Source organism: Vombatus ursinus, unplaced genomic scaffold (assembly GCF_900497805.2).
Source record: "Vombatus ursinus unplaced genomic scaffold, bare-nosed wombat genome assembly UNPS02001287.1, whole genome shotgun sequence".
NCBI classification, from domain to species: domain Eukaryota; kingdom Metazoa; phylum Chordata; class Mammalia; order Diprotodontia; family Vombatidae; genus Vombatus; species Vombatus ursinus.
In genome coordinates this window covers 847,320-866,553 of record NW_020941065.1, presented here as the reverse complement: position 1 = coordinate 866,553, position 19,234 = coordinate 847,320, and the positions used below count along the sequence as shown (strand labels likewise).

At 40.7% G+C, this 19,234-nt stretch overlaps 1 protein-coding gene across 1 annotated transcript in view; it reads right to left on the bottom strand.

The window, feature by feature from the left end:
- The window catches only part of RPH3A (rabphilin 3A), a 120,161-nt gene extending 108,175 nt beyond the window's left edge, over positions 1–11,986 (bottom strand). Inside the window, exon 1 of the mRNA XM_027864819.1 lies at positions 11,934–11,986. Within this exon, the coding sequence (XP_027720620.1) occupies positions 11,934–11,971 (38 nt within the window). The 5' untranslated portion in view covers positions 11,972–11,986. The remainder of the gene's footprint in view (positions 1–11,933) is intronic.
- Between the last annotated feature and the right edge of the window lie 7,248 nt (positions 11,987–19,234).

Genomic DNA, 19,234 nt, shown 5'->3' with positions numbered 1-19,234 from the left:
CCCACATATCCATCCAATCAATTCCCAAATCTTGTTGCTTCTATTTCTACAACTTCTCTTGCATCTGCCTCCCTTCTCCCTAATCTAGTTCAGGCCGGCATGATCTCTGGCCAGGACTACTGCAATAGATTCTTACTACCCAATAGACTCATACCTTCCCTCAAGTCACAACCCCATCTAATCCATTCTCCATACAGCTGCCCCAATACGCCATATGTAGTCTGACCATGGCAAAGGATAGAGTGATTATTATCTCCCTAGTAAGGTGCACACTAATGTGTGCTTTTCTTAAAATAGCCCCAAATCATATTAGCTTTGAAGGTGCCGCCATATAATAATGTTAACTCATATTGACCTCCTACCTGAAGAAAGAACCTTCTCTTTTATACACTCAACAAGTTTTCACATAGTCCCTGTTACGATCCTTTTTCTGACAAGAAACTCACCACCTAATCATGTAATTGAATCTGCTTCATTGCCATAATCATTAGGAAATTCTTCCATAAATCTGCCTCTGCCCCTCCCAGTGGATCATGGAATCAGAAATTTTAGAGTTGAATGAGCCTTTTGACATCATCTAGTAATTTTACTGATATAGAAACTGAAGCTCAGAGAGGTTAAGTGAGTTGCCCAAGGTCACACAGCTAGCTAAGTGAGTGGCAGGATTGGAATTTGATCCCATCCTCTAACTCTCTGTGTGCTTGTCCTGCCTTCTGGGGACATATGAAACAATAAGCCTCACACTTCCATCCACATCACAGCCATTTGACAAATGATACAGAGTTCCTTTGCAGAGGCTCATGCACTTGACTCAGGGTACCTCTCTTTCAGATCCTATTTACTTTTGTTTTACTTCATCTATTCAGTAACAATTACTCTAACACCCTCCATTTGCCAGGCATAAGCCTAATAATACTTGGTTCTCTGCTTTTCCAGTCCACAGCATATTAGGCGCAGCAGTTTAGGAACACAAATTTAGGACTAGTATGCTAGAAGAAAGCCCATTGACAGTCCCGAGAATTAATAATTAATGAGGGAGACAGGAAGGGAGTGTCTGCTATGTGTCAGACACCGTGCTAAGTACTTTATAACTTTACAAACATCATATCTTTACAAACTTTGTAAAATGACTTTATAAATAGAGTCAAGCCTCAACATTCACGGATTTAACTTTTGCGATTTCAACTCTTCCTGTGATTTCCTTAGTAGCCTCATTTTCACTTTTGCATTGGCAACTATGCACATTTGAGACTGTTCACAGTAGAGAAAAATAAATGAGAGGCATGCATGAATGTATGCGTGCAAATTTGTATCCTAGTAGGTGCTTCACTGGTCTTGTTCTTCCTACCCTTGTAAAGAGCTTCCCCATGCATTCATTACATATTTTAATTGTTTGCTTTTAAAATTTGTTTTGCATCGCAATTATGCCCCCAAAGTGTGGTGCAAGTCCTTTGAGCTCTAAGCACAAGAGTGCAAAGTCAGTGCAAAGTGATTCAGTGAGAAAATAAAGGTGTTAGATAAACTTCCTGCCAGAATGCCTGCAGCCACAGTTGGCCTCGGGTTTGGGGTTAACAAATGGCCAATTTGTTATACCTGCAAAAAGGAGAAAAGTATTTACAGTATTATAGATTTCATGTATTATGAAATCAATGTTTTTTTTTAAATTGAGGTGTTAGCACAAAATGCTAGGGAATTACTAGTGAGAAAAAGTGTCTTGCATGTTATCAATTTTATTTTGTGTGCTGCACTTTTATGGATTGTTTCATGGTTACTATGTTAAGAAAAGTACAAATTATCAGAATTAATGTTTTGTTATTAAGATTTATATGCAGATTAGAGTTTTTGATGGTCATGGGAACCTAACCCCTATTTCCCATTTGTGTTTTTTACTTTTGCACTATTTTCTAGGAACATTACCCCTGTGAACATTCAGGATCGACTGTATTATCTCACTTGAGATAACAGAGAGGAAAGTGACAGAAAAAGTATAAAAAACTGACACCAGAACTCAATAATCTCAGTGGTCCAAGTGTGGTATGGGATGGGGCTACTTAGTGTAGGGGAAAATCACCCTACTCACTTCAGTAGATCCTGAGAGTGTTATTATTCCTATAGCATTATAATGTTTGCCAAAAATCATTCTCTCGATTACCCGGTGAAGTAGCTAGGAGATATATTATTATCCTTACTTTACAGTTGAGGAAACAGAAGCCCAGAAAGCTTAAAGGCTTTGTCTAGGATCCTATAGTCTATAAGTTGCAGGGATAAGACTTAACCTTGGGTGTTCTAACTCCAAGCCCAGTGCTCTTTCCACAAGGAAAAAGCTATATTTGAAGACATGTGGGAGCCACCTAAATGCATAACAGTATAATGCGTAGAGGCTGGTCTTGGGGTAAGAAAGATCTGGGTTCGAGTCCTGCCCCTGAAACATATTAACTGTGTGACCATGGGTTGTGTAAGCACTGATAGTCATAATGATAATCTTGAGGCATTAAGGACAGATTAAATTGTGTTCAATATTCTGGGTTTGAGAAGGTAAGAATATGGATGATACATTTAAATAGATTTTCATGAGAAATGTCTAAGCTAAAATAATGCTTTGTATTTTCAAGCATCTGGAAAACTCACTCATATGGCAATACCTGCATCCCCAGCAGTGGAAAAATTACTGCATAAAAAAAAAAGAAAAAGAAAAATTACTGTGTAACTGTAGGGTTAAATCTGTCTAAGAACATCTAAATGAAACATTCCCTCTCCCACCAATGAGCCTTGGCATAAGCAGTGTCCTATGCCTGAAATGTACTCCCTGCTCATCCCCACCTATTAAGATCCCTAGTTTTCTTCAGGGACCCATTCAGGTGCCCCTTCATTATGACCTCTACTCCCTTCTTCTTCTTCTCCTTCTCCTTCTCCTCCTCCTCCTCCTCCTCCTCCTCCTCCTTCTTCTTCTTCCTCCTCTTCTTCCTCTTCTTCTTCTTCTTCTTCCTCTTCTTCTTCTTCCTCCTCCTCCTCCTTCTTCTTCTTCCTCCTCTTCTTCCTCTTCTTCTTCTTCTTCCTCCTCTTCCTCCTCCTCCTCCTCTTCTTCTTCTTCTTCTTCTTCTTCTTCTTCTTCTTCTCTCTCTCTCTCCTCCCTCTCTCACATTATCTTGAATTTTTTAGCTGTACACATGTCATATCCCCCAATACAATATAAACTCCTTGAGATCAGGAACTATCTTGCTTTTGTCTCTGTGTACCCAGAAACTAGCACAGTGCCTTGGACAGAAATATTTGCTTGCTGAATTGGAAGCTCTCCTGTATGGTGAGGCAGGCTCCTAATGGGCTGCCTATTAGGAAGGGGTTGAAAGATCTGGAGATGGTACCTTCTCTAAGCTACTCTTCCTGCATTGAGGGTGGGGTGAAGGGCTCTCCCCCTATTCCAATACTCCAATGGAATGACACAAGTAGCCAATTCAGCCTGAGACCAGGACTGCTTCTGGGCCACGCTTAGTTGTGGTGGTCTTTCACAAACCTAAGCCACCCCAGTCAACCCCAGGCATTATCCCTAAACCCCTCTCTCACTTCAATGCCTCTACTCCTTACAAACAGGAGTAGCAATATGGTATAACGCATTTGGAGTTAGAAGACTTGGTTCAAATACCATTTCCATGACTACCTATGAATGATCTATGTAAAGAATCCATCACTTCATGAATATCATCTTAAATGTGTAGACTACTTTGAATCAAAAAGTATTTCCATGTGTATTAGAGTAACAATTCATAGACAGCCTGGCATGATGGATAGAGAAGGTGTTAACCTGAATTGATAGAGGCAGTCTTCTCAACTTTGGAGTTCCCATACCAATGAAACCACAGGTCCAGTTTCTATCTTTAAGGTCTGCAAGTTGACCTCATTTGATCTTTCTTTTTATGAAGTACTTCACTTTTAATTTATTTTATATGTATATTTTATATGACCTGGAGGTCAAACAGAGTCACTGGAGTTTATTGAGCAGGGGGTCATTTGATCTTTCCAACAACACTGTGAGGTGGATGCTGTTATTAACCCCACTTTCCAGGTAAAGAAACTGAGACTCAGAGAAATTAAAAGGCTTGCTTAGATTTGCAGAGTTACTAAGCTTCACAGCCAAGATTCAATCCCAGGTCCTCTTGACTCCAAATCCAGCATTCTTTCCAGTCAGTCAGTCAATAAACAGTTCTTAAGTGCCTACCACGTGCCAGGTCTTATGCTAAGCACTGGGGAGTATAAATACAAAAATAAAGATACTTTCCTGCCCTTGAGGAGCTCACGGTCTAATGGGGAAAACACACAAAATGAAGCTAAAAAGCTTACCCGAACCAGGGGACATGGTTTAGAAATCAGAGAAGCCCCAGAGTAGTGCAACCAGTCTACACATGTGAGATGTTATACATGGACTGATGGATTCTCTAAATAGATCATTCAGAGTTGGTGGCAGAACTGGTATTTGAACCCTTCTTGTGATGGGAAAAAACAATGGGTACATATATTGGTATACCAAAGATATATACAAAGTAGGTACAAGGTAACCTTAGAGAGGAAGGCATTAACAACCTGTGACCTCCTACAGAAGGTGGCATTTGAGCTGAGTCCTGAAGGAAATCAGGATATCAATTCCTTTAATGCAGATAAGGATGCTAGAACTTAGAGAGGTCAGACAGTTAACAAGTGGAGAAAGCTGGGACCAAATCCTTGTCATCTAACTCTAAGTCTAGTGCTGTTCCCATAATACCACAAAACCTGGCATATAATAGGTTTTTAATACATGTGTGTCTATAGTAGGTACTTAATACATGTGTGTCGAATTCAAATGAATTGCCATCATCATCATTAGAAAGAATAAGATCAGACATTTAGAGGCAGAAGCGACCTCAGAAGTCATATAGTCCAATTCCCTTATTTTACAGCTGAGGAAACTGAGGTCCGGGTAAATGAACTGCTGTTTTGCCCAATTAGAAGTATTAAGTATAGAGGATGGATGTGTTTTCTGCATTTTTTGAAGGTGTAGGTATGTGCAAAGATAATCCAATTTTCCTAGTTTTGGTCATTCAAACTGACCCCTCACCCACATCTGCCCTTTGCTTCAAAGTCATTTCCATTGGAAAACAAGATAACCTTTTATGCTGGGATGGAAATTATGTGCTCAGTGAACTGCATTGTAAGGTGTATGCCCAGCATTCTGTTATTATCAAGAGAAATTATTCTACTTGGCATTTATTTTATCAAAGGGAGCTTTCCTGGTGTGAAGCTAAAGAAATCAAGGCATCAGAGACTGGCTGCCAATCATGGCCAAGTTATTATCAAGGACTAAATCTTAAGCCCACCTCCACATCCCACATCTGCTTCCCTCCCCGGGATTTGGAAGAAGCTGCCAAATCTTTTGGAACTTCTTTGAATGCTTTGAGTCTCTGGGAACTTTTACAAATATCTTTTTTTTTTTAACAATGCTTATTCTTTGACCTGTAACTTCTCTCTGTAGGAGCATACCACACTGATTAAAAAAAACAGGCAAAAGACAGTCAATAGAAAGGTAAATGTCACAGAATACTTACTGCTCCTTTTCACTGTTTGAAAGCCAAGAAAACAGAGAAAAGGAAAAGAAACAAGAAATGAGGTTAGAAAAAGAAATGCAATGGTAATGTCTTCAAACAGTAATGCTGATTAACCACAAAGTATAACTTTTAATAACCTACTTCCTTCTTACTGAACCAAAAACAAGACTATGATTGCACAGGTATGCCAAGTCCAATGGTCTTAGTGAAACTTTTCAGCCCACTCAGTCAAATAATGCATCATTTTTGTCATGCCCATCAATTTAGTTCAACCACTCATTTGAGCATTTAGCAATGGCCAGTTGACTGACGGTTTTAGTAAAATATAGAAATAACCTAATACTGATTGGTCCCCAATTCTTCCATACATTAAGGATAGAGGGTAGCTGTTCAGTATGATGGAAAGAATATTTGATTAGGAGTCAGGAGACCTCAGGTCTAGTCTTAGTTGTACCATTCTCCAGTGCCATGTCTTTGAGCAAATTACTTCTCTGCTTTGATTCTCATTTTCCAACCTATGGAATGAAATAGACAATGTCTAAGATAATCTTCTAGCTCTGGTATTCTGTGATTTTATAACTTGGGAACAAAAACTTAGCATGTAGACTTCCTAGAGATGAACCACATTCTTGTTACCGATGCCCAACATGGAGCACCAAAATTTGGGGTGTAATTGTCTGCCGTATAGCTATGGACCACGTGGTTCTCATATAGATAGGGGTAGGCTCCCTCTGGCTCCAGAATCAGAATAACTGAAAAGTTATTTTATTTGCAATGTGTTTTCCCCTCTTCTGGGTGACAGTTAGCTGCATGAAGAGAGACTAAGTTCCAAGAATAAAGGGATGAGAGTCAGTCAACAAAAATGTATTAAGAGCTTACTATGTGCCAAGAATTATGCCAAGCACTGGGGATACAAATAAAGACAAAGACAATACTGAGTCCCCGACCTCAAGATGTTTACTCTTTAATAGGGGAGAAAACTTAGAAATAATTGTACTTGCAAGCTATATACAGTACAAATGGAATATAATCTCAGAGGAAAGATACTAGTGGTAGTAAAAATGAAAAAAAGACTTCTGTAGAAAGTAAGATTGAAGCTGAGACTTGAAGGAATCTAGGGAAACAAAGAGGCAGAATTGAAAAGGGATAGCTGTTGACCATGCCTTAGTCAGACCATGTCTAAATATTATGTTCCATTCTAAGAGTCAAAGCTTTGGAAAAGATCACAAGACCGTATATTCAGAGTGATAAGGGACCTTGGACACCACCAGATACAACACTCCTGTTTTACAGAAGAAGAAATAGAGCCAGAGGAGACAAGTGACTTGCCCAAGGTGATACAGGGAGTAAAAGGCAGTAATGGAATTTAAATGCATGCCCACTGACACCAAATCTGTTTCTCTGACCACTATATCACACTTGCTTTAAACATTGATAAACTGAAATAATCAGCCAAAGCAGCAGCATCCAGCATGTATATAGCACCAGCTGTGTGTCAGGCACTGTGTTAAGTGCTTTAAAAATATTACTTCACCTGATCCTCATAAAAACCCTGAGTGATAGGTGCTATTATTTTCCCCATTTTACAATTGAGGAAAGTGAGGCAAAAAGCACTTAAGTGACTTGTCTGGGGTCACACAACTAGTAAGCATCTGAGGCCAGATTTGAACTCAGTGCTTTGTCTACTGTACCACCTAGCTGGAGAATGTCCAAAAGAATGCGACCAGGATGATCGAAGGGCTCAAGATTGGGCCATATAAAGGTTGAAGTAATTAGAAATGCTTAGTCTGGAGAAAGGAAGAGTTGGGAGGGGATGAGGAAGCATAAGAGTAGTCTTCAAGTGGAAGGCTTGTCATGTGGAAAAGGGAATAGGCTTGTTCTACTTGGTCCCACTGAGCAAGACTAGAAGCAATATGTAGTCACCACAAAGAAGCAAATCTAGGCTTTCTGTCCATAAAAAACTTCTTGCGAATGAGGATGAGTCATAAATGGGATGGACTGCCTCGGGACGCAGTGGGGTGTCCCTCGCTGGAAGTCTCTTAGCAAAGACTAAAGGATCTCTTGTTGGGGGACATTGTGGGGGGACATCTTGTGCAGGGATGACCTCTGAGGGTCCTTCCAATGCTGAGATTCTGGAATTCTGCATGCCCTTAGCCATCAGTTTCAGAAATGATCAGCCGGTCAAACATGCTGGATCAAAAGCAGCAGAGAAATGAAGATATTTGGCAATTGCATAAGCTGCAAGTGTGTCCAACTGGATGTTAATTAAAGCTGGATTTCTTAATTTGCTTGAGAAAGACATTAGAAATGTCTGCATTACCCATTACCACTGCAGCAACTCTGGCGTCATGCAGGATGGCTATTATCTAGCCATTAGCATTTATTGAAAAATAATTTTAATATCTGATGAAAAAGCAATAGCAATAGAGGGTGACTGGAGGTATTTCGAATGTCAAGATGCTCGGTAGGCTCTCAGGAGCATATTCATGAACCTGGTCATGGACTATTTGAATATTCCCAATATAAATGGAAAGTAATTGTTGGATTTCATATTGGCTAAACGCAATTCTGATGGATGAGATTTTAAATAACTAGCACTTACTAAAGCAAACTTTATCTTTAATCCCATTTACCCTCTGGACAACTGATCACTGAATAGAGACACATTTTTCAATTGGTGAGATGTTCTCTTCACATTATATTGGACCCCAATGTAGGCTTTAGGAACTCACTTTGCTTTCAAAGATAACCTTACTTTTAACAAAACCTAATCAAAAAAGGAAGTCAGAATCAGCCTGGGTTCATACTCTGCCTCTGATACTTATTAGTAGTGTAACCCCAGGCATGTCACTCAATCTCTCTGTGCCTCAGTCCCTTCAACTGTAAAATGGGTATAACAGCACCTACCTTCCAGGTTATTGTAAGGAGCAAATGAGATAATATTTGTAAAGCACTTTACACACCTTAAAGCACCACAGAAATGTCAGATGTCATTATTTTTGCTGTTATCATTGTCATTATTATTATTATCTAATTTTCATCTTGATGTGGTTCATATAGAAATGGACCCAGGACAAATTGCTATCCTGCTATTATCCTTTAATTTAGTGCTCTGCAGAGTACTGCAGAAATACATATTCTTCTGATTGCTTCATTTTAATAGTCTGTGAAGTAGATTATAGAGTGCCAGAGATTACTAACTTTGAATGTGTGCTGCATTGCAGAAGGGCCATCTTAGTTTTCTGGGTCATTTGCTTTTGAGATGGTTTCTTCTCCGTGCCAATTTATTATCTATAATTTTAGGTGGTACCACAAGATCATTTTGATTTCCAGTTGTCTTCTCTCCCCCTCCCACATTGGCTTTTTTAAAAGATATGTGTGTATGTATGTGTATAATTCTACACACATGTATTCTATATGAATATGTCCATATATATTTTAATTATAAATTGGACACATCAACAAATTATTATTGAGAAGGGATCCCTCCTTCCTCATCACCACCAGCAACAGCTGCTTGCAAACTGCCACTGATATGTGTGTAAGCAAAGGAGTCCTGGGGGTGCAGCACTCTGTAGACCACCTGTCCCAGCCTTCACATATACCCTCTAGGGAGGTAACTGCTAGAGAGAAAGGGCTAACCATTCCCACCAACTGCCGGCCAACAGTCACTCACTGGGAAGGTGAGCCAGTCCAGCTGCAAGAACAGGACCCTCTGAGTGGGAGATAGGAGGCAGCAGGTACCAAGCAGCTCAAGCCACCACCTTGACCACCATCTTCCCTCAGACCCTGGTAGAGAAAAGTCAAGGACCCTAAACCCAAGAGTCTTGAGAATAGCAACACTTCCAGTCCAGTGCCTTCAGTTATCATCACTGTGGAGATAGAGCCTGGCCACTGCTCTGGCAGGTGTGATGGCCACAGCCAGAAAAGAAAGTTCTTGACACCAAAGTCCTTGATCTTGTTAAGTGATTCAATATCAGAAGGTGATAGGATTTTATCAGTGGAAATGACATTAAAGAAGAGGCATGACCATCTCCTTTGCCCCTGCACCTTATGGACCATGGGATTTTCCATCTTATTTGTAGCTAAAACCTGCCATACATCTTATCTGTCTCATTAGATTGTGAGCTTCTTGAAAACAAGGGCTGTCTGACTTTTCTATTTGAATCTCCAGTGCTTTGCAAATGGTAAATACTCAATAAATGCTTTATTCATACATTCATTTCACTAAAAGTGTTGGGATGTAAGCTGATCTTTTGTAGGATCACCAAAGCATTTTGTAGACTGCTTCAGTAGCAGAGAGGATTCTAGGGATGACACATACCTCATCCTGTTCTCATGTGACTTTGATTTATTATTATTATTGTTATTATCTCAACCTCATCTATTCTCACTTGGGTTCAGATAGAAATGATCTTGAGACAAGCTTCTATCCTGTTATCATTCCTTTATATTGAATGTTCTATGGACTTTTGCAAAGGCAGGAAAAATAACTGCTTTTTGTAGCTGGATGAAAGCGTTAGGACGTTATACTCATCTTCTGCAGGCTCACTGAAAGCATCCTCAGGAAAACTCCAATAGCAAACAGGAAAAGATGAACGATAGGTACTTCATCTTACTCCTAGTTTGCTAGGCTTCTATATTTTGAGATATTTTCATTCTATGTTGCTTGGAGATTATGAGTATTGGTACACAGCACACATTCAAAGTTAGTAATCTCATGGGGAGAGCTATTTCAAAGGTTGTCATTCAATTTGTCATGACTGGACAACAGATTTGCATGTGTTGATGTGCTTGATCTTGTACAGTTCATCTCTTTAATTCACAAAGATATCTTGAGGGTATTAACTGCCAAACAAGGATTTGTCATCTGTTAGTTTATGAAGGAAAGATATTGAGCTTCTGGTACATGATCCTAGCCACCAGGATACATCTTGCTAGACATTTGGTAGCCAGTAGTCGTCTGATACACCGTTTCTATTGGTTCCCTGTATAATCTGGAATAACCAATAAATATAGGTTTCCATCTGTAATTTCTGGTGGCAACAACCTCATCCTGATTTGGTATCATAAACCCTTCCATTTCTATAAACAATCTGCTTTGGTTGGGCCGTTTGTTTGATGCTTCTTAGTCAACATATTGTTATTTGAGCTCATGGGGATGTCACCCCTATAAGGCCTTCTGGTTCCACTCTTGGATCTTAGCTGTTTCATATTATTATCATCATTATTGTTGTTATTGTTATTATTACTTAGTCTGAACTTTTTCATTTTATAGGGGAATGAACTGAGGCCCAGGGTAACCTACCTTAGACAGCCTACAAGTATCAAAGTCAGGACTAACACAAAATCTCAGAGTCGAGAGGAACTTCAAAGCCCCCATAGTCCAACTCTTACCTGAACAAGAAATTTCTCTATAACATTTTCATCAAGGGACTTCTTCTTTAAACTCTCCAGGAAGGGGGAACTCAACACCTGCCAAGGCAGCCATTTCACTTGAGATCACTTCTTGTTAGGAAGCTCTTCATTCCACTGAACCTAAATTGGCTTCTCTACAACTTCTACATATTATTCCCAGTTCTGCTCTCTGGGGCCAAGTAGAACAAATCTCATTCCCCTTCCATGTGATAGCCCTCCAAATACTTGAAGGTGGTTGTCATGTATTCTCTCCACCATCCCAATCCTCCTCTTCTCCAGGCTAAACATTCTTAAAAAGCCTTCAGCTTCAGCTAAGCCTTATATGACATGACTTCGAGGTCCCTTGGGCAGCTGGGTGGTGCAGTAGATAGATTGCTGGGCCTGGAGTCAGGAAGACCTGAGTTCAAATCTGGTGTCAGGCTCTTAATAACTGTGTGACCCTAGACAAGTAACTTAACCTGTTTGCTACAGTTTCTTCATCTGTAAAATGAGCAAGAGAAAGAAATGGCAAACCACTCCAGTATCTTTGTCAAGAAAATTCCAAGTAGGGTCATGAAGAGTTGGACATGACTGAAAAAATGACTGAACTGAGATCTCTCACTATCCTTGTTGCCCTCTCCTGGACCCTTGCTAAATCCCCTGGTTTAGCAAGAACTAACTTAGCAAGACTAGAACCCAAGTGCTCTGACTCCTAGGGCCATGTTTTTTCTCCCACACTGGTCTCTCTTCTCCCTGGAATTCCAGGATTAAAATTTAAGACCCTGATAGTGAACTGAAGTACATTTTAAAGCCATACAACCAGTGTGGAATTGGGACTCACTCTCACTGTAAAAATCTACCTAGTTTGAAGGCACTGGGGAAGATAGTCTATTTCTTTTTTTTCTGAAGAAAAAAATCTATGCCCTCTCCCCAAATCAAAACCAGGAATAAACAGCAGCTTACCTTGTGCGGAGGGCCATGGATCTGTCATTGGGGCACATCCAGCGATCAGAACTGTTGCTAAGCACTGTGTCTGTCATAGCCAGATGCTGGGGCTTCCTGAAAGAGATCACATGAGAAAAATAAGTAACCACTCACCAAATCATTCATTCATTCCTTCATTCATTCAGCAGTATTATTTTTTGCTTATACAAAGAAGTAGAATTCAATTCAACAAACATTAATTAAGCACCTACTATGTGCAAGGCGGAGATAAAATCAGTCAATACTTAAAGGAATCAATTCAGACTATTCTTTGGAAGGATAAATACTGAAGCGGAAGCTTAAATACTTTGGCCACATATAAGAAAGCAGGACTCATTGGAAAAGAACCTGATGTTAGGAAAGATTGAAGGCAAAAGAAAAAGAGGATGGCAGAGGATGAGATGGATAGATAGAGTCACAGAAGCAACTAACATGAGCTTGAACAAACTTTGGGTTGTTGTTTGTCCTTCATTCTGAAACAGGGACCATGACATCAGGAAGATGATGCCATGACTTGCAAGTGAATTGGATTTAAGTAAGTCTCCTCTGGAGCCATTTGGGTCCAGTGGCAAGACATAAATCAAGATGACTGGAGATGGCCCCAACAAACTTTGGGAGATAATGAAAGAGAGAAATGCCTGGGATGTCATGGTTCGTGAGGTTACGGTCACATACGACTCAACAATCACCACAACAACAATGTGCCAGGTACTATGTTAGGCACTGGGGAGAAAAATATAAAAAGTAAGCCTCTCCCTTTCCTCAAGGAATAAGGCACTAATAGTACTGTTATGAGTCTGTCAGTCTAGTGAGGAGATAAATAAGGAAATAAATTACTCTGATCAAAGCGAGAATATGCCAAATGATGAAAATACCTGATTTACTGGATAGAGCTGTCTTCAGGCCAGTAGGACCTGGGTCCAAGTCTCACCTTTATTACCTACTGGACTGTAACCCTGGGTAAATCATTTAACCCTTTTGGTGCCCTAGGCAACTTTCTAAGACTATAACTTTCAGAATAGCTGGAGATCTGCATTGGTAGAGGAAATTTTCCACTAGGAGTTCTCTACATCAAAGAAATAACAGGAAAAGCAAACTGCCACAAAGTGTCCTTGGGATTCAAGAGGAGGGAGGATTCCCTATGGGTGAAGTAAGATCAGAGAAGGCTTCTTAGAGGAGGCTAGGCCTTGAAGGACAGGTAAAAATTTAACAAGTAGAAATGAGGAGGGAGGATAACTGGAGGGGGTAAGGAAGGCATTCCATAATGGCAGAGTCACGTAAGCAAAGGCTTGGAGAAAGGGGAGGGCAAGATGTGCATGAGAAAAGTAAGTAGCCCAGTTTGCCTTGATTTCAAAGTATGTGGGGGAAGAAGTGATATAAAGCTCTGTGCTTCCTTCAGGACACCATGAGAAGGCAGTTAAGGGGTTTTAGTGGAGGATGGGAGCAATCTAAGAAGTGCTTTAGGAAGATGAATCTGGCAGCATGTGTGTGACAGCAGATTAGAAGAGTTCCTTCTGCAGTGATTAAAATCTGGTGAAATGAATCTCAGCATCTCATTATCACTGGAGATAAAAGCATAAGCAGGATTCCTATTGGCCCCTGGTGTCTCCTCCCATCTCTGGAGAATATGAAAGCTAAGGGCCCCTACAATAGGTCAAGGCCAGGTTTCCAGGATTGCTCTCTAGCCTGAACCTATATATGAATGTCTTCCTTCCATTTTGCCCCAGAAATCAAGCACTTCTGTCAGAGCCCAGGAAGGCTCCCATATGACACCATCTCCAAACACCATTGCCCAACTAGTAAAGCACCCCAGCATCTCACACATACACAGAGCCCCATTCTAAGCTCAGTTGAATGGGTGGAGTATATGTCAGTCTTTGGGCACCACAGAAGACAGCTACATCGGCCTCTGGAGACCTTCCAAGGCCCTCACTCACATGGCTGTCCTTGTGTTCAGATCAGCCCAAGTTACTTTTATGCTCAAGTACCTCCTTTTGGCACCTTGTTATCTTTAGGATAAAATACCAACGCCTTTAGTGGTAACGAGATGCAGATGTTCATTTCAACATCTGGAAAATGCCAGGGGCAATCAGCATTATTTTTATAATTGTGAAAATCTCTCTAGATTGGGTAGCTTGCCCATAAGCAAATGTGAGGAGTTGGGCTGAGGGTTAAGACAGAAAATTACTGAGCACTCAGTATTATTCTGTTGATGTATGGTTCTCAGATCTGCAGCCCAGGCCCAATTCTGCTTTTAACAAGCTGTGTGAGCTTGGGTCAGTTGCTCAACCTCTCTGTGCTTTGGTTGTTTCATCTCTTTTTTTAGGGGGGAGGGCTAGGCAGTGGGGTTAAGTGACTTGCCCAGGGTCACACAACTACTAAGTGTTATGTGTCTGAGGCTGGATTTGAACTCAGGTCCTCCTGAATCCAGGGCTGGTGCTCTATCCACTACATCACCTAGCTGCCCCTGGTTATTCCATCTCTTCAAGGGGATAAATACTTCCTAGATGTGTGATCCATAGTAAGTCACTTAATGTCAGTCTGCCTCACTTTCCTCATCTGTAAAATGGGGAAAACAATATCACCTACCTCCCATGGTTGTTTTGAAGATAAAATGATTTAATACTTGTAAAAGATTTTTGCAAATCTTAAAGCATTCATACTAGCTAATATTATTATAAACAGACAAATAGTATCTGCTGAGCATCCCTAACAGGACCCATTGAGATCTCCACATCTGTTTTCTTCTCTGCATTCACATGGTCACCACCTTAATTCAGGCCTTCATCACTTCTTACCTGGACTATTACAATAGCTTTTTAACTGGACTCTAGCTTTCTAAATTCTCCCTTCTCTAATTGACCTCCACAGCTGCTAAAATAATCTCCCTAAAACACAGGTCTGAGCATGTTACTCCTCTGCTCAAGAACCATTGATGGCTACCTATTGCTTCTGGGATAAAATACAAACTCTTCATCTTGGCATTCAAAGACCTACAAAGTCTGGCTTTCCATATTTGTTTTACCTTATTCCCCTTTACACATTCAACATTCCAACCCAATGGACTTACTTGCAATTTCCTGAATTCAGCATTCCATCTTCAGCCTCCCTCTTTGCCTGGCCTATCCCCTCTACAGGAAATGCTTTTCCTCCTCATCTCAGACTCTTCAAATCTTTATTTTCCTTTAAGGCTCTATTCAGATGCCGCCCCCTACAAAGAATTTCCCGGTGTCGGTGTATTCTCCCTCTGCAAATTATCCTTCGTTTTTTTTATCTTTTTATGTGTGTAATGCTCCAGCAGAATGTAAGTAATTTACTTGAGAGCAGGGAATGTTTTTTTTTTATTATTTTCTGTATCCAGTCGCATTTTCTAGCACAGTGTCTCGAATATATTAGATGCTTAATAAATGCTTGTTGAACTGAATTAAATTGAGCTGTGGAGTTAGAAAGACCTAAGTTTCAGTCCTGGCTGTATCACTTACTATTTGTGAAGCTTTGAGCAAATCCCACTACCTTCCAAGACACAATTCTCTCATCTGTAAAAAAAAAAAAATGGAAGGTGTTATACTGATTTTTAAAAAGGAAGAGAACAAAGTCTACAAACTATGGTCAGTTCTGCTATAACGCATGTTTCAAAAAACAAAAATTTACTCCAACGTGATTGGTATATTGGGGAACATATTGAGCATAACTCAAATTTTGAGTTTGTTTCTGCAAGATTTCTTCCATGACAATGGAGAAAACAGCATCATTTCATAATAACTCCTAAGCTGCACCTGTCAAAGCCCACTTCAGAAGGCAAATTTCAGATCTTTGTCAAAGGAAAGTGCCATATTGATTATATATCTTCTGGTGTGGTAGCACCCAGAAGAGAAGATGGGCCCATTCATGCCCTCCCTTCCTTCTGATTTGGACTCTGACCCCAAGACTCAGAGATTCAGCTGGCCCTGGCCCAACCTGCTCATGCAATACAGGGCACAGAGCAGCACAAAGGGAATATGAGATGAGCAAATCTAAAGACTTCCTCATCCCACATGTTCAAATGGACTATTTGTGCCCGACCTATGATAGAGCCCTCTGAGCTTGTGCTGGGCTAAGCAGCCACAGCCAAGCACACTGTACCTTGACCCCACAATGGTGACGTCATTGATCCCCTTCGAGTACCAAGGACAAAAAACAGCAACAACGCCAGACAAGGTGCAGCAGCGGCCCAATATCTCCAACGTGACCACCCTTTATTGTAATATTTATGGGTTTTTTAAAAACCATTTAACATGTATAAAACTGTGCTATATTTTTATTAGGTCATATTTTTATGTGTCACTAATGAAGTTTTTGAGCATCATGCCCCTAACTCCATTTCCCTTATAAACTTTGTGGTTTTTATTGCTTGATTTTGCATACCATGCCACTTTGGGGAAACAAATATGTCAAGTTATAGCAGAACTGCCTGCATAGGCCAAAGCTCTTAACTTTGGTTCCCCAAAAAAACTCTAGAAAATATTCATAAGGCAATGGTTGGCAAACACATAGAAAGGGAAGCAATTAAAAAAATTTTAAAGTTAGTATGGCAGCAGCTAGGTGGCACAGTGCACTGGCCCTGGAGTCAGGAGGACTTGAGTTCAAATCCAGCCTCAGACACTTACTAGCTGTGTGACCCTAGGCAAGTCACTTAATCTTGATTTCTTCCCCCCCCCCAAAAAGAAAAGCCAGTGTGGCTTCAAGCACGTCTAACCTCATTTCCTTTTCTGACATATAAACTAGTAGATATGGGGAGATTTCATGGATAGCATTTAATTAGAATTTTTTTTTTGGTTAGGCAATGGGGTTAAGTGACTTGCTTAGGGTCATACAGCTAGTGAGTGTTATGTATCTGAGGTCAGATTTGAACTCAGGTCCTCCTGAATCCAGGGTCGATGCTCTATCCACTGCACCACCTAGCCACTCCCATTTAATTAGATTTTGAGCAAAACTTCTTTATAAAATATTTCATATTATAGATGGAGGAGTATGGATTGGAGAACAGTAGAATTAAATGGCTTTATAACTGTTCAGGTGGCTGAACTCAATGGGTGATGGTTAATGGTTCTATGTCAACATGGCCAGAGGAAGCATCAGTGGAATGCCTTGAGCTGTTAAACATTTTGAAGATCTGGGTTCAAACCCCTGCTTCCACTATATACTGGCTGTGCAACCCTGGGCAAGTCACAACCACCCAGTGCCCTGGGCAACTCTCTAATTACCAGTCTACAGGAGTAGGGGAAGTTACTCCCTACACCATAGGTCCAGTCAAACTGAACCAAGCCACACCCAAAAAACCCAATGACTTGGATAAAGACTTAAACTGGGAGCTTAAAGATGGGAGGTATAGATAACACAACATGTGACTATAAGGATCCCAAAGGATCTTGACAGAGGAATAAGGATTTATATAACATCTACTATGTGCCAGGGACTATGTGAATCACTTTACAAATATTATCTCAAAAATCATTATCTCATTATCTCAAATATGATCCTCCCCTGGGAGTTAGGTGCTATTGTAATGTCCATTTTACAATTGGGGAAACTGAGGCAAACAGGGTCAAGTCACCTGCCCAGGGTCACACAGCTAGTAAGTGTCTCAGGCCATATCTTAATTCAGATCTTCCTGACTCCATGTCCAGCACTCTATACACTGTATGACCTAGCTACCTCTGACAGGTCACAGCATTGAGTTGAATTCTAGAATGAATGAATGAATGAGTATTTATTAAGCTTCCTCTATGGAACAGGTGCTACGTTACACACTGGAAATATAAAGACAAAAATGATCTAACCCCTGCCCCTGCCCATAAGGAGATTGCATACTACACTAGTAATCTTTTTTTTTAAAAAAAGGGCGGGGGAGGGGGCAGGAAATAGACTACATGATCTCAAAGATCCCTTCAAGTTCTAATTCTATGACCCCACAAGGGCCAACTTTGTTTCTTTGGACCCTTCTCACATGGCCAGACCCAGATTCATCTGCATTCCTCACTTAGCTATCTCTCTCTCTTAACCTCTGAGCTCGTGGACTGGTCATTGTTTCTGCTGGAAAAACTCTAATTAAAGCCCATTTACTTTCCACAGGAATTGCAGGTATTTGAATCTTACTCACTGAGGTTGTTCTGCTAGAGATTTTATACTGCACTTAGGGTAATAGCAGGACTGCAGGAAGAAAGCCGCTGTACTCTGTAGGAAGCTTGGAAGCCCATAACTGGAGCTCTGGATCCTCAGCATCTCCAGCTTCATTTTAAGGAAGTTAAACACCTCACAGCACAACCTGCAGCCACCAGTTGCAAAAGTCCCCAAAGTGTCCCATCCCCCTTCTTCTTGCCCCTGGCCACAGCAGTCCAGGGAAGCTTCACCAAGCAGCAGACAGCTGTGTTCTTTCTGCAGGCTGGGCTAACTTTATGACAGACCACAGGAGGGTCATCTGAAAGGAGTCTGCCTGGTTATCTAAGGTTCTGCTTTCTTTGGCTAATGCCCAGTAACTCCTGTTCAACAAGCACTCCAGTGAAAGCTGGCTCTCCCTCCTATTTGGCTGGAAAAAGGCCCATCTCAGTACAAGGAATATAGGATACCTCTAGACATTTGGATTCAAAGGAGATGGGTAGAAGAGTACAGATGTTAATTTTCCATCTACATCATGTAGGGCTGTTGCTCACGGTGCTTGTTGGAATATTCAAGGTTCCTCTTGCAAAATGCGGAACCTTTGCTTTGTATCACCCACTGAGATTACATTTTACTGTGGGGCAGTGGAACTGTATTAGCTTTGGAATCAAGAGACCTAAGTTCAAATCCAAACTCTGCCACTTGATTCCTACGTGACCTTTTGGCAAGTTGTTTGATCTCTCCGTTTTCTACTCTGCAGTAGCTCAAATGAAGCACGAGATGTGCAAATTTAGAGACATTTCTATTCCACATATTTATATAGATTACTCATGCCCAAGCTGTGGTAGAGCTTTTAGAGATGGTATCAATCTGATCAGCCACTGTCAGACACACTGTACCTTGACACTAACATGGTGATGTCATTTTGGTCTCTTTTGAAAAAGAAGGATGACAACCAACCAACTTAATAAATAAATAAATAAGAGGTGTGGATTAGTTGGCCCCTATTATATATTCCAGCTCTAAATTTTTGGCCCTATGGTCCTTTAAGTTTCCCCTACTGGTCATTCTTTGCACCAACCATAATTTCACAAAACAACTGTCTTGCTCAAGACACAAGCTATCAGAATCCCATTTGGTCAACA